The sequence below is a fragment of the Podarcis melisellensis genome (assembly GCF_964234715.1).
Source record: "Podarcis melisellensis genome assembly, chromosome: 15".
Taxonomy (NCBI): Eukaryota; Metazoa; Chordata; class Lepidosauria; order Squamata; family Lacertidae; genus Podarcis; species Podarcis melisellensis.
In genome coordinates, this window is record NC_138532.1 from 19814362 (window position 1) to 19830078 (window position 15717).

Sequence of the window (15717 nt, forward strand, 5' to 3'; positions counted from 1 at the left end):
CGCCGTTACCCACGCCCTCCTTGCGCAGTAGGTTTCGCGCCGAGAGGGGAGGCGCAGACTGGGCATCAAGAAATTACTTTGCTGGGGGAAGTTTAAGCCCCGCCCACTCGTGGATTCTGCCAGTGAATGAGCCAGCCATGGGAGAGTGGCGCTCTGGACAGATAAAGTTTATTTTGCATCAAAAGCAAGGGTTCACAGCTGAGCAGGGAGGTAATTGCCTGCTTGCTCTTGAGCAACCCCTTGGAAACCCAACATCCCCCATCCCCATGCACAACCAACTGCCATTTTGCCACTCTCTACAAGTGGGCATGTCACACAATAACTGTGAGCGTAAGTCCTAATGAGAAGCTGTTACATACCTCCTCTTTTACTGTGCCAAATTCTGGATCTAGGGCTTTGAAGTGGTAGCGATGTGTTCCTTCCCGATCAATAGCTGCTTTGAAGTCCCTTAGAGTCACCTCACCTAACCTGCACAGACACAAGAGTAGGAGAGAGGTAGAGCCAGTCTCACTGCCAGCTTGTGGCATGAATGACACAGGGCCCCTTGGGTGCAGCGGCTGTTGCAGTGCATGCTGGGAGAAAGAACATCCCCACAAAGGCACAAATTCTGACTTAAGTCCCCCGCCCCCATGACAGCCTCACCTCTTTGGTATGTTCACCATGAAAGGTGTGAGGGAGCGATCCGTGAAGTAGAGCACTTTGGTGCAGGCACTGCTGCTCATTGCAGGGGTGCTGTGAGAATGAGGCAGTTCTGCAAAGACAGACGGACTCTGTTAAATTATAGCCCTCCAACTCTGAAAGAGAAGCTAGAGAAGGAAAACGTGAGAGATCACCTAACATCAAGGGCTAGTGACCACACCCTGACAGAAATCTCTCTCTCTGTTTGTGTACACACACACACTTCACACCTCTACAGAGTTTGTCACCAATAGCATTTAGGGACACCACCAGTGGATTAGACCCCAGGCCACACAACACCTCTCCCACAACAGCATCATCCTGCTTGCAGCCTCTGGAGTCACTGGCAATAATCCAGCCAATGATAAAATCAAGAATCCTGTTGTTGTTTTGTAGTCTCAAAGCACAATTCCTGCTATGCCTCCACTGGCCCCGAAACCAACACCACTATGTGGATAAGCAGAGAATTGGCACGGGGAGAAGCTGCAGGCATGCCTGCCTATCAAGGGTTACACAGCACATACGTCTCTCCCTAACTTTTGGAAAAGTAATGCAGGTATACATCCCTTGTGCTACATCTATGCTGTTTCCAACAAACTGGATGTGGAAGGAAGGTTTGGGATTCAACAAGCCAGTTTGTCCAGGAACATGAGGCAGCTTTATTCTTGTCTGCCACTGCACACAACTCACAATCTCCAGTGTAGGTAGGGGTGAGCATGGATCAGGCAGGTACAGATGCCAGCTATGCCTGAACTTCCTCGAAAATGCTCCGGACTAAAGGCTTGGCTTGTTATCAGCCTAAGATTTCTCATAATACAAAAACTCTTCTGTTTTATAGATGCAATGCAATGATGGTGGGGAAGGAAATGGTCCACCCAGAACGAGATAAGAGATGCCCAATTTTTTAAAATCCAGCTGCAATGACTGGGGAGCAAGGCAAAAAGAGGCACCACTGCTAACTGTGACCACAAGATGGCAGAACCTGTTTGCGGTAAGACACTGCAAGGCCTCAGAGAATAAGGTGGTGTTTTCTGCTTGATGTTAAGAGTAAATATTAATTGGAGTTGTTCATTATTTATGCTGCAGTAATGTCCAGAGACCGAAGCAGTCTGCTTTGTGCCAACAACTGCACCTTGGCAAGCTCTTAGTTCCAAGTGAAGCTGGTGAAAGGAACAGTCCAAGGCAAAGGAGCAAGTAGGAAGGTGAGCAAGTCAGGGGTGAGAGTGAGGAGGAGCAAGACCTGCCCAGATTTCCAAAAGCATCCCTGCTAAACAGCCTCTGTTCCAGAGTATCTGGCAGCCCCTCCAGATTTATTCTGCATTTCTCCCAATTTGCTTGCACAAAACTTACACTGAGGTTAGACAAATGAGCATTTGTTCTGATTTGTCTACGGGGCAGTATTGTTATTATTATTATTATTACTTGCTTATTTATACCCTGCCTTTTTGCCCTAATGGGACTCAACACAGCTTACAGATAAAAACAAGAATTGCTAAAAACATAGAAAGAGCAATAATTAAAAAAACAATTAAACATGAATAAAATTATAACTATATACACATATAAAACCTGTTCAAAGCATACAAATAATTACAATAAAAACAGCACAGCACCAGCCCTTTCAATAAAGCAGCCAGTTCCCAAAAGCCTGTTGGAACAAGATGCTCTTCACCTGCCAGTGGAAGAACAACAAGAAGGGAGCCAGTCTAGCTTTTTTAGGGAGGGAGTTCCACAGTCTGGGAGCTGCCACCAAGCAGCTTATGCTGTTATGTTAATGAACATTTATCAGAATTTGCTTGCAAGGTGTTTACACGCCTTCCTGTTAATCATTTGTCCACCCTACACTTTCCAGAGATATTTCCCCATCACTTTCCTAACCACAAAAGGTCCATTCTTTTTTGGAAGTGGAGTGCTAGAGCGACAAGAGCGCTTGAATGCACTTGAACGGTGCAAATCTGCTTTTCTGGAATGTAACTGAATCCCTCCCACAAAATACTGACAGTCTAGACCTGAAGCAGGAGATTTCTGTCTGGAATGAGAGAGCGGTCTTGGAACTGCACTCACTGGAGTTGGAGGGCCAGGACTCTCGGTACTCGTTCGTGGTGTGGCCGGCAGGTGATTTTCCTTGGATCTAGAGGGGGAAACCAGAAATAAACTCTGTACATGCTCATAGGCACATTATTATTATTACTATTAAGATTTCAGGACTGAGCCCTGGCATCACAAATAGGTTCTGGAGTTGGGAATCCAAGGACAGAAATGACTTGCAAATTGTCCCCTCTTGTTGAAGAAGAAGAAGAAGAAGAAGAAGAAGAAGAAGAAGAAGAAGAAGAAGAAGAAGAAGAGGAGGAGTTTGGATTTGATATCCCACCTTTCACTCCCTTTAAGGAGTCTCAAAGCGGCTAACATTCTCCTTTCCCTTCCTCCACCACAACAAACACTCTGTGAGGTGAGTGGGGCTGAGAGACTTCAAAGAAGTGTGACTGGCCCAAGGTCACCCAGCAGCTGCATGTGGAGGAGCGGAGACGCGAACCCGGTTCACCAGATTACGAGTCTACTGCTCTTAACCACTACACCACATTGTTGCTCCTGGAGAGTCTTGAAGAATCTACTTTAAAGCTCTGACAGAAGGACCTACTTTTACTATTCCAATGCAGGGCAACCATTTACCGGTCCTTGCATTGCTGAGCTGAGCAAACATCACAGACGCTCAGGAGACTTGAGGGCTTGAGAGGCAAGCCAGGTTTGCCTGCCGAGTACAGCTACAAATGTGAGGGGCTCCATCTTAAAGGTCAGCGGAGAGGAAAACAACAGATGGGCTGAACTGATTAAAGGACCATGCGCAAGTGTGCGCACCAATTGGGACAATGGGAGCATGTGCCGCTGTAATGTCAGCAAGAGCCTGCTCAAAAATGACCCCCACCAAGGACAGCATCCAGTGATGTGAGCGACTGAAAAGCCCTACAGCAATGGCAGCACCTGGCGGCCCTTTAGCCATTTCACAGCTCATGACGAAGTCACCCTCAAGGCTTCCTAGTGGAGGAAGCTCCAGTGGGAAAGCGGCAAGAGGCCTGTTAAAGGAGGGAGGGCGCAGCAAACTTGTGAGAGTCAGGAGCAGGATCCAACACTCCCATCTCCTTGGACATATTTGCCTGGCGTAATATAGCCCAGCTGCAACTAAACCATGAAGCCTGAAATTCACACACCACAAAACCTAGATCAAAGCCAGGACTCCCACATCCCAGACACATCCCAGACAGTGCCTGGAAAAGCATTCATTTTTGGTGGACCTAGTGCTTTAGGACAACACGCATCTCTACGTCCCCTACCTCAAGAATCCCTCCAGGGTGAATCAGGTGGTTGCAAACTCCCCCTTTGTCACAATGCAAGTCTCAACACATAACTCTCCCTGTTGCTCCCTAGCCCTTCCTTGGGCACCGACGCTTCCTCCATTTTGAATTTAAAGGATAGCTCTAGCTCAGCTCTGAAGCTAAAGCAGCCCTGGCTGTGAAGTAAAGGATTTACAGGTCTGTGCCATCCTTTACTGCCAAGTACACTAGGGAAGCCATTCTCCCTTCTCACTAGATGAAGTGATTTTGGAAAATGCAAATAACTATACATAGATCCCTCAGGAAGAGAATGGGCTACAGAAGGCATTACCGTATTTTTCGCTCTATAAGACGCACCAGACCACAAGACGCACCTAGTTTTTAGAGGAGGAAAACAAGAAAAAAAATATTCTGAATCTCAGAAGCCAGAACAGCAAGAGGGATCACTGCACAGTGAAAGCAGCAATCCCTCTTGCTGTTCTGGCTTCTGGGATAGCTGCGCAGCCTGCATTCACTCCATAAGACGCACACACATTTCCCCTTACTTTTTAGGAGGGAAAAAGCGAGTCTTATAGAGCAAAAAATACGGTAATTAGGCCACTGAGCTGTAGCAACGAAATTTCCCCCTAAGCAGCCTTGTTATGACTGGTCCCCCAACTCCCCACGGGCCTGCCCTCTCACCATATTAATTTACAGCATTTTTAACAGTCACGGTTTACCCCTAAGAATCCTGGGAACTCTAGTTCCTAGCACCCTGAGAAACTCCAGTTCCCAGGATTCTTAGGGGGAGGCCACATGCTTTAAATGTATGGCATGGAACTCCCCTACAGGAACTCTCACACAGTGCTTTTTCTAGGACCCCAGCAAGTGCACATGCCCTGAACTTAGCCTACACCTGCTGGAGCATGCATGGCAGAAGGAGGGGGTCATAGCAGAGATGATGATGATGATGATGATGATGATGATGATGATAATGTACTTTATTACCCCCTCTTCACTGTAAAGTGTCATGGGCACATGGTCTGTCCATGCAGGGCAAAGGCGCTTACACAGCAGTGACTCCTCCAGGCCCCATGTGCAGGTAAACCCACAAGCCACGAATGGTGCAGAAAGAGGCAACATCGCCCCAGCATGACCCAGGAGCGCCTCTTACCCTCCTCTCTTGCCTCTTCTGCATCTCCATGCGGTGCAGCCTCTCCATCAGGCTGGAGATGCCCTGCTCCAGGCTGTCGATGGTGTGGTGCTGGGGGTCGTGGCCGCTGAAGCTGTTCCGCAAGCTGCGCAGGGCCTCGCGCACCAGCTGCAGGTCGTTGGTCTGTCCAGGAGATCAGGAGAGATCAGGAGGAAGCAAGCCTGGCTTCTCTGAGAGGCTCTGCCCTGCAATACCCCTGAGCCCTCCCAGCAGGCGGCTTGCAAATCCTCCATGGAGCCCCAAGAGAAGGAGAAAGAAGTAACTTACCCCTCTGTGTGCTGTAGAAGCAGCTCCTTTTCCTGACGTCTGCAGGAAGCCGTTGCTCTGAGAGCCGTGATTGCTGTAGACTATCACCTGGTTGGTGTGAAAGAAAGAAAAACTTTTGTGGCCACAGGCAAGGAGACAGAGCTAAGAATGGATTACAGACCCAGCCTCATTTGCCACCATATTCTGGGGGTCTTCCAAAGTGAAGGCAGAAGATTTATAGAGGAGCGAAGTCCATTTTTGGAAGCACTTTCATGAAGCGGTTCTGCAAGTTTGTAGCAGGAACCAGCTGTACATTGTGTTGATTGGCTGGTGTCCATGCTGTCACCACCTCCCAAATTCCCAGAGCAGTTTTGCACTTTAGATGATTTTTTTAAAAATAATTAATAATGCTTCAAATGAGTACATATGATTTTCTTTTTAAGCCAGAGAATCCACCTTCATTTTTAGGGGTGATCTCACAACAGAGCAAGTGTTCAATTTGCTGATATGCACATCAGTCATTTCAATTTCAGAGCTAGGTGGTAGCTAAGCTCAATCCTCAACTCTTTTTCTCTTTTCTATTACATCTGTTTCCATCCAATGATGCTGCTGCAGTTGCTTCCAGTCTAACTGCAGTGTAATCAGAGGTTATTATTATTATTATTATTATTATTATTATTATTATTATTATGCTGGAGCAGCAAAAAGCCACACTTGCAAAAGGCAAACAATGAAGTTCTGCTGCTGTTTCACACACCTCTTCTGCATCCTTCTTCATACACTGAGCCAACAGAGCTTCTTTGTGCTCCAGCTCTTGCTCCAGCTCCGCCTGCATACAGAAGAAATGGATCAGCAAGCAACACAACCAAGAGGCCTGGGACATGAACGGGGACTGGTGGCGGCAGCAGGGCAGGGGGGTGGTGCCGGTACCTGGTGATAGCTGGCCTCGGAGAGCTGCCGCAGCATCTCCTCCATCTTGGCCTGGTGCTGGTGCAAGTGCCGATCCTTCTGGCTCAGCTCCTTCTGCAACACAGTGGGAATTGGGGTCATCAGCAGGGGAAGGAGGCTTGCACTGGATGGGAGCAAAGTTGGGGGCAAAGGTCAGCAGAGGCCACGCAGCTGTTGCTACACGGCTTTCTTCGGAGAGGAAAGATCAGCTGGGCACCCAGCACACTGGGCTGCCTGGAAAATGGGGAGACTCAGTAGCACAACCCAGCTACAGGTAACGGAATAGGAGAGAGGCAGAATTATAAGGGCACGTGAGGAGGATTTCCCAGTTACACTGCAGGGGTGACCTGGGCAGTATGTCCCCTCTCAACCCCAGAGAGGAAGGAAGATTTCCTTACTTTGTATTCGGCGAGAAGTCGATTCCGCTCTTCCACTTTCCTCTGTAGATCAGCCTGAATAAGAAACAACTGAATAGTGAGCTTACTGTGCTGTCCCCCTGGCTTTGGAGACCCAGTGCAACACTCCAAAAAATGTGCCATGACACACACACAGGCCCCTGTTGTTCCCTGGCCCTTCCTTGGGCACTGACGCTTCCTCCATTTTGAATTTACAAGATGGCTCTAGCTCAGCTCTGAAGCTAAAGCAGCCCTGGCTGTGAAGTAAAAGATTTGCAGATCTGCACCATCCTTTACTGCCAAGTACACTAAGGAAGCCATTCTCCCTTCTCACTAGACGAAGTGATTTTGGAAAATGCAAATAACTACATTCATCGATCCCTCAGGAAGAGAATGGGCTGCAGAAGACATTAATTAGGCCACTGAGCTGTAGCAATGAAATTTCCCCCTAAGCAGTCTTGTTACGGCTGGTCCCCCAACTCCCCACGGGCCTGCCCTCTCACCATATTACCGTAATTTACAGCATTTTTAACAGTCACGGTTTCCCCCTAGGAATCCTGGGAACTGTAGTTCATTCCTCACAGAGCTTTAATTCCTAGCACCCTGAGAAACTCCAGTTCCCAGGATTCTTAGGGGGAGGCCACATGCTTTAAATGTATGGCATGGAACTCCCCTACAGGAACACAGGAAGTTGCCTTATGCCTGCACACAATTACCTGTGCACTTATCCCAGTATTGTTTACTCTTGACTTGTTGTGGCTCTCTAGGTTTTGAGGCAGAGGAAGGCCATTCACATCACATGGTTGACACACACACACACACACACACACACACACTCCTGGAGAGGATAAGGATTCAATCTGGAACCATCTTCAGGCAAAGTGCATGCTCTCCCGCTACAACCTCTCCCACAAGTCCCATGAGCTTCAGTCTCCAGAGAGGAAACCTCACACACGACGCTGCAACACAAAACGGCCACTCACATTTTGGCTATGCAGTTCCTCCTTGTCCATGTTTGCTCTAAGCAGCTCTTGTTTTATCTGAAGCATCAGAGCATCCTGTTGGGCCAACCGCTGCTGCAAGGCATCCTGGGAAAAATAAAACGCACCCACTTCAGGCTGCCATCCTGGAACATTTGCTAGGAAGCAAGTATAATTGCACTCAGACTTACTTCTGAGGAAATGTGCAGTGTAAAGAACCTACAGACTAAAATGTGAAGAGAAAAGGAAGGGAGGTGCAGAAGGCAAGAGCACAGTGGCTACAGGAAGAGAACTATGCAAGCCAACCCAGGTGAACTGTTTAGACCAAACTCCAGGATCTCACCACACTCCAGCCAGCAGTCAGCATCTCAAAAGGTATATCTGTCCCCAGGGCTGCTCAGGCAGCTAAAGTGATAAAAATATGGGCAAAAATATGTGTCTTTGGAGGTTCTTTTGTGTGGCCCAGAGTCAATTCCTACGGCCACCACTCAGTGACCACCTACACAATCCATGAAGGAGAAGCTACCATTGTGTCTTCAAGTGAGCAGAACTATACAACACTCACCTAGGAGTACCCTAGTGCCCACTCAAAGATGTAAACATCTATCAGGGCTGAAAAGATGAGAACGTAACATTCAGAGTATCACTATATGAAGATTCTCAATCCTAATCTCTGTAGCAGAGATAGGGAAGCTGTGACCGTCGCGATATTATCGACGCAACATGTACTGTAGCCTGGTAGGATCTGAATTGCTTTACCAAAATTGCCTTTAATTCAGGCATAGATATTGTTTGAGACACTTGTTTTGAGCGCTGCTAGTGGACCAAATAAAGATCTCAAAATACTTAAACCATAGCAAGACACATGTAGTAAAATGAATGTGAAGCATGCATGCAATTTAAAGCCTAATGGCCCGGGGAATACCATGGGATTTGAGCTAGCTAAGCTCTGAGAACCACATTGCCCTGCAATCCTGCTCTATCTGTCCAAGGCAGGGTACATTTCCACAACTCTCCCTTCGTGTTTCTCACAGGTTTCTTCCTCCAGCAACATCAGGTGAGGAGGCAGAACTAAAAATACCTCTTGCTCTGGAGCTGATTATCACATGGCTGGGATATAAACAAGCTGAAGGCAGCCAAGCACGGCACATAGATTTGTTGCAGATCCTTCATATGTGTGTTGTACGCCTAGGAATGAGTACACTGATCCATGAAGCAACAACCTTCACCTTCAGGAGAAGACAGATTCGCACAACCGTTTCCTCAAAGCAAGCACTGACTTTTTAAACTGCCGTGCAGTGGGGATGTGATTGTTTTTGACCAATGAGTGTTGACTGCAGAGCCAGAGCCCATTGCTGGGTAGATCCTTTCAAATTGCCTACTTCCACCTGATCCTCAGCCCTTTTCAAATGGCAAAGACAGCATTTATTAGGGAATCACTGATTGTTCTTTCAGTCCACCCAGAATGACCTGTCCTCAGGTCTGGTTAAATATTTTAGCTAATTACAGTCAATAATCTAATTTTTAAGTATCTGTTTCTCATGCTGTCACAAATTGTTCTACATCCTGTTTTTGCCAGCATTGGGGGGGGGGCGGGTAGGGAATCACAATTTAAAAATTTTAGAGGTCGATGTGTCCAGGCCCCTGGGATTTCCCCAGCCTTGCCTATTCAGTTTGTCCTTTGGAAACTGAATAACAGAGAAGAAGCTGCCTCTAACCCTACAAACTGCTTGCAGAAACCCACATTAATGTCAAGAGTACTTGCAATCAGACACATAAATCAGTTTTTGCACATTTAGCACAAATGCAAATGCTCCTCAAATCGCCTTCACATTTTCTCCAGCTATTCTTCACATTTTAATTTCCCTCTGGACAATCCACCAGCTGGGAAATGGCAAGTGCGCTAGGCAGCCAGGGGCGGGGGGTATAGAGTGCTACCAAAAAGACACATTCCTTGGGGGAGTCCTGATGGAGAGAGGCATTTAGACGGGTAACACTTATCTTCCTGGTTGGAGTATCTCCCCGCCCCCCTTACCCCGCCATATATCCCAGTGTGAGAGATCTTCAGCTACAAACATCAGTGTACATTTGAATAGGCAGGTGGGGAATAAATGTGTATTACAAAATGTTCAGAAGTCATCCTGTCGGGGTGAAAAACTCACAAGCAGAATTCAAGGTTCAACACCTCCAGTTGGTTACTTTTAAAACTCTGCACTGCTCACAGAGAGAATGAAAGTTGTGAGTCCGTTCCAGACATTGCTAGCAGTTTAGATCAGGGGTCAGCAAAAATTTTCAGCAAGGGGCCGGTCCACTGTCCCTCAGACCTTGTGGGGGGCCAGACTATATTTGGGGGGGGGGGAATGAATGAATTCCTATGCCCCACAAATAACCCAGAGATGCATTTTAAATAAAAGCACACATTCTACTCATGTAAAAACATGTTGATTCCCGGACCGTCCGTGGGCCAGATTTAGAAGGCGATTAGGCCGGATTCGGCCCCCGGGCCTTAGCTTGCCCACCCATGGTTTAGATTCTCAGATGTGCAAAAGAAGATTCTTTGAAAAGCAAGCATGACCCAACATTAAGGCTGGGTGAGCCATTTCTGCACTTCTTCCCCAATCACGCCAAACTGCAACAATAGGCCTTAGCCAATATTTTAAACTTTATTGTCTCACCTTTACCCCTTGCAGGCTTCTTGCTTCTTGCTTGTGCCTCTGCAACTCTTTCTGCAAGTTGAACAAAGTGAGGTTGCAATGACATCCTGATGTCACTGTCTCAAAATCAATGCTGCCTCTCCCACCTCCCTTCACTGCTCATCCTCCCCCCACCTGAAAATGTTTTAAAGAAACCCTCTTTCATGCTTGAAAATCAAATGGAATTTTGTACAGGACCTGTTTTAATGAGCCTGAAGGAACCAAGAAGAGATCAATGCTTGCATGAACGCCCCCCTGGACACCGCCTGCTCCCTTAAGGACTCGACATTAAACGGGAAACGGGAAAAACCGACAATCCCTCAAAATCTCTCCTTCGGCCCAGCGCTGAGAATGTAGCTTCCAGTGAGAGTCCTGGGCTCGCTGCCAACTTCTGCATGGGCCCCAGATGAGACAGACATGACAGAATTGCCTTTTCCTGAGCTGCTTTCATCTTGCCAATGAAAGTGTGAATACACTTAGACATGGCTAGAAATCTTAACTAATGCCCCCATTAGTTCTCCAAATACAGCGTAACTTTTCAGTGTTAAGTAGGCTTCAAGAACACCTTGCAGAGTTAGGATTCTCTTAGTCGCTGAAGAAGCGATGTTGTAACAGGGGAGAAGGAGACAGGGTGCAGAAATTTGTGCAACCAGAATCACACGATAAAAGGGAAGAATTAACTACAGAAAGCCATGACTGCGGTAAAGCCCAGTGCAGAAGTATAGCCCTCACAGTTCTCCATGGGAAAACCTGAAAACACATGGGGAACTTAAGCTTTATGTTAAGAAATTTGTAAAGAGCCCTTGGTGGGATATAATTTCTAGTGCTAGGCATGCTCCTTCACTGCAGCTGGTTCCCACAGTCCAGGCCTGGTTGTTGCCAAGGGATGCGGTTGCCAATGACCAGAACCGAAGTGGTTCAGGATGAGCATGGTCTGTGCAGTTTGCATGGTTTGCTTCCCTCAGTGAATGCAAGGGCATCCTGAGGGGGCGGGGGATATCTGTGTTTCCCCAGGACATGGCCCTTGTTCCTTGTTATGCTTTATAGCCCTTGATCCCACACTTGGGATAGCCCCGCACTGAAAATGTGTAATGGTTTGGATTTGCATGTTAGACTCCCCCTCCCAAAAAGCCACCGTTTCCCTGCATGTAGCATTCAACTCCTCCAGTGTAAACACAAATGACCCAATGAGATCTTTTAAAACGCAATCAGCTTCCCATCTCACAGACATCCTCAACAGTTAGGTATATATCCTGTACGTGACCATCAGGTCCACTAAGCGGCTTGCAAAATGCAAAAGTAAATAAGTAAATTCAAACCTCTTGGGCCTCCCCTTGTTTAAAGCAATTGGTGGGTGATGCTTCCTATATGGCAGAGGCAAGGGCACTCCAAAGGCCAGGAGAACTAGAGCAAAACGCCCGTTTTCCAGGTAACCACCCTGTGATGTTCTGTTGGGTCTGTTACTACAAGTAAAAATTCCCCAAACCATCTAAGTAATCTTACAGGTTTATAGAGGAGCAGGAGGTCTGTCAGGCAACCTGGTGTCAAATTGTTTAGGGCTTTATAAGTTAGCTACAAGACTCAGTAGCTGGTGCCCCAGGAACCTCTCCCTTGCATCCTGTCTGCCTCTTCTTACCTTCAGCTCTTGATTCTCCTCCATGCTCTGATCGAGACGGCTTCGGACTATGATCTGAAGGCAAAGTATTGCAGTTATTTACCAGTGCCTGCATAGAGATACTACACACAAAGAAGAGTCTCCAGAGAAAAAGCCTTTCCGACTCACCAGCTGCTCTTCAGGGCAGGCATCTTGTTCGCAAAGGACAAACAGTCTTTCTTGCTCATCCTCAGGTAACGACCCATTGAGCAGCAAGGCCTGGCAAAGCAACAAAGGGAAAGGCCCAATCAGAGACCTCCAGAGAGAAATTCAATCCCGTCTGGAAAGGCCCTGTCTGGGATGTGCAACCTTGTCTGTTTCAGCAACTGGTGCCCAACAGCACAAAAACTGGATTCTGTCCTCAGATGACATTAAAAGCGGTATTTGGACACAAGGGAAAGAAATAAGAGTGCTGCTTTTGGCAGACCGCTAAGGCCCTTTTGGAGTCAAATCCTCAAAGTCGTAACAGTATAAACAGTAAGCTTAGTTTCCCAAGAGATATCTATTTTAACTTGAACTTGAGTATGGATAAGTGCTGTTTTGGCTACCTAAGGATTGACACTCATCTCTGAACTTTGGAAATAGACGGAGGGAGAAAGAGAGACAGACACTATTCTAGCCCTGTGAATTAAGACTATAATTATTCCCATTCTGCAGACCTGAGCATGAAAATAACTATAGGAGACAGAAGTTAAGATATGGAAGATGCAAGGCAAGCAGTCTTTACTTTGCAGGCTGAACTTTTGTTTTACTTAGATCCCAGAGAGAGCACTGGAAAGCAACACTGGTGTCCAATGGCAGGGACAGTCCAACTGAGATTCGGCAAGGCTAAACTCTGAAGTTGGCAGAATGTGTGTGATAGATAACCAAGGGAGAGGCAACCCTGGCAGAATGCCACCCTCATACACATTTGCATTCCCTATGCCAAGAGCTCCCAAAGTTTGCCCAGCAAGATATCCAGTCGGGACCAACCAGGGAGCTGCTACTGTCCTCCTTCCCAAAGAAACATGCTAAGCCCTGGGCCTTCAATCAAACCCTCGTGAACTAGAGGCTTTAAAGGGGAAAATTGACTATTCAGATCCAATTTCCTGGACAGTGGGATCAGCTGCCTCCTCACTTCTCCTGGGAGACACGATGCCAGGCAGCTGCCGCCCCGAGTACCAGCTGCCTCCCGTTGGCTCCCGGAGCATGAAAAACCAGAGCAGGGAGTGCGTGATCTCAGAGGGTACAGTGGGCAATCGATTTTCAGCAGGGCACCAAGCAGCCCTGCTTGCTTTTTGAGCCTTTTGTGTCTCCCGTTCACTGCCGGCTGCAAATGCACCCTCCTGCCTGCCCTGTTTGATGCTGCCAACACAATGCTGCCTTTGTGCACTCATACATAAACATTTACAATTCAAAACCAGCACAGTTCCCAGAGCAGAAAATGCTGGTGCTTGAGAAAGTACAGAGTCTTTAGCAGAAGGAACAGAGCACTTGACCTCCAAGCAGAGCAGCGAGGAGGAGGAGGGTGGGTCACGTAACCAGGGAGGGGTCAGAGGTGGAGGAACAAACCGGTCAGGAAGAAACACTATCTCTCATCATTGGAGCAAGGCTTCTCACAAGGCAAATAAACTCAGTCCTTTGGAAGCCTTAGATGGAAACCTGTATTCTAGCATTTTTATCAGCTGTTGATCTGATGAAGGTATTGTCCCCTTTTCTCTATGGTTTTTACTGTGTATTCTTCCCTTTTTTAAAAAGAAAAAAAAGAGCAGAATAGCGTACTTGGTATGCATTTGTTACACAAAGCCCAGACCTGTTCATCTCAGACCACACTTCTGGTGTGGGGATGTATTTTCCCAGCACTTTGCATCTGATAGAACACAGTTTGTCCCCCAGATAAAACATCCAATCATGATTTGCTATTGCTGTGCAGAATGTAGTTGTGCTACTATTATGGTCATCAAGTGGCACAGAGAATGATATAAATCCCTCCCCAGCCCTATGCCAGTGCCACTTTGTGAATTTTTTACTTTGCCATGCCCTTGGTGATGATGTGCTTCCTTAGTGCGCTTCCTCAGCACTGAAGCATTCGTTCAACACATTTCATTAGTTAGTATTGAAAGTTTAAAGAGCAGCGTGTCTCTCTTGTCTTCCCTGGGCTTTCTCAGAATTTCTAGAACTACCAACCTCAGGAATGGCTGCAGGTCCCTTTTTGGAAACTATTTATTTAACAACATTTGTATACCACTTGATTGGAAGAAAACCTCAAAGCGGTTTACAAAAGAAACAAGACATTAAAATTATCAGTAAAAAAAAACAACAGTTAAAAGCAAATATTTAAAGAACAATTTAACTCATCTGAATGCTAAAAACATCTTGGTTTCTATATGTCAGGATAAGCTTACCTAAACAAAAATGTTTTAAGCAGTTGCCAAAAAAGTGTCTGCCTGATGTCAATAGGCAGGGAGTTCCAAAGTACACCATTGCTTTATTACAAGAGGAGGGGACAAGTATTACATGGCACATGTAACAGTGCCACTTCCGCAGATCCAAGTGGGCAAATATGGGGCAAGGAGCTGAACCAACAGCCTCTGACTCCCACAGCCATGCCTCAAATTACATACAACATCAACTTACAAGTGGCCGCTAGAAGCAAATGGGCTAAATGCAGACAGAGGAAGCAGAGCAGATACCTGCAGTCCTGAAATCATCTTCTTTGCTTCTTCCATCTCCTTTTCCAAGTGATCTTGCTGCTCCAGGAGCTGCTCCTCCCATGCAGTCTCCAAGCTTGTCGCAGGACACCTGGCCTGCTGCAACTCTACGGGAAAAGGAGAGCACGTCTCTTCTGCAAGCAAAACAATGTGCTGGTTGAACAACTCTGGGTGGCCAAAACTAGTTTCCTCTGCACTTCAGAAGGGGGACAACAGTATAGCACATGCCTACGGGTAATTTGTACACTTCCACGACTTCCTGCCATTAACAACAGGATGCTATGTCCTTAGGTGAAAATTCATCTTGGCAGATTCCTCGCAAGAGGACACACTGTGCTAATCTGAACTAACGTCTTGCTCTAGTTGCTGCATTTGGGAAACTGTAAGGCAGGCACACAGGCCACATTCACACTAACAGTCTCTCTGCCCCAAACTGCCAGGCAGTGCGCCAATTTGCACAAGGCCCAACAGCAATGCTACTGTTTTTCAGGAGGACAGCTTTCAAGTCACTCATGTCACAAAATATGTAATGCCACGTTGGTTCCCGCATTTGTACAGCATCCTACCTCCATCTTTCCCCCAGTCTGTCTTTTTCTCTGCCCATCTAATGCAGACTATAAACACCTTGGGCAAGGGACCTAATCCCTTCCTTCCACATTATTTAGAGATAGGCAGCTCCCCCACAAGCAGAGGCTGACAGATCTGGAAAGGTTGGGAGGAGAGACACCTTAGTTTTATCCAACCCTCCTTCAGCACAGTGGACTTTTCTATTGCTTTGCCCTGCTAGGATCCTATGCATAGTGACTTGGAAATTAGGGCTACTGAACTCAGGGAACTTTACTTCCAAAGGAGCATGCACAGGACTGCATCTCAGAAGTTGCCTGGTTCAAATCTCAATACAGCTATGAACTC

General features: G+C 47.0%; 1 protein-coding gene and 1 long non-coding RNA gene across 10 annotated transcripts in view; both read right to left on the reverse strand.

Annotated features, from left to right (window-relative positions):
* The window catches only part of DIXDC1 (DIX domain containing 1), an 81599-nt gene that overhangs the window by 5231 nt on the left and 60651 nt on the right, over positions 1-15717 (reverse strand). For 5 of the 9 annotated variants that reach the window (XM_081889827.1, XM_081889828.1, XM_081889829.1 and 2 more), the window contains 13 exons: positions 14788-14939; positions 12245-12334; positions 12098-12151; positions 10444-10494; positions 7772-7876; positions 6792-6845; positions 6376-6468; positions 6203-6274; positions 5467-5553; positions 5161-5322; positions 2743-2809; positions 643-751; positions 360-468 (listed from right to left, as the gene is read on the reverse strand). In XM_081889827.1, coding sequence (XP_081745953.1) covers positions 360-468; positions 643-751; positions 2743-2809; positions 5161-5322; positions 5467-5553; positions 6203-6274; positions 6376-6468; positions 6792-6845; positions 7772-7876; positions 10444-10494; positions 12098-12151; positions 12245-12334; positions 14788-14939 — 1205 coding nt within the window. Of the gene's footprint in view, positions 1-253; positions 469-642; positions 752-2742; positions 2810-5160; positions 5323-5466; positions 5554-6202; positions 6275-6375; positions 6518-6791; positions 6846-7771; positions 7877-10443; positions 10495-12097; positions 12152-12244; positions 12335-14787; positions 14940-15717 lie in introns of all 9 variants that reach the window. The other 4 variants (XM_081889830.1, XM_081889832.1, XR_014163162.1 and 1 more) reach the window with 3 other exon arrangements.
* Positions 2822-5149, reverse strand: LOC309357732. The gene is made up of 3 exons (XR_014163209.1): positions 4836-5149; positions 3258-4081; positions 2822-2958 (listed from the first exon to the last, which is right to left on the reverse strand). It is a non-coding gene; the product is annotated as an uncharacterized lncRNA (long non-coding RNA).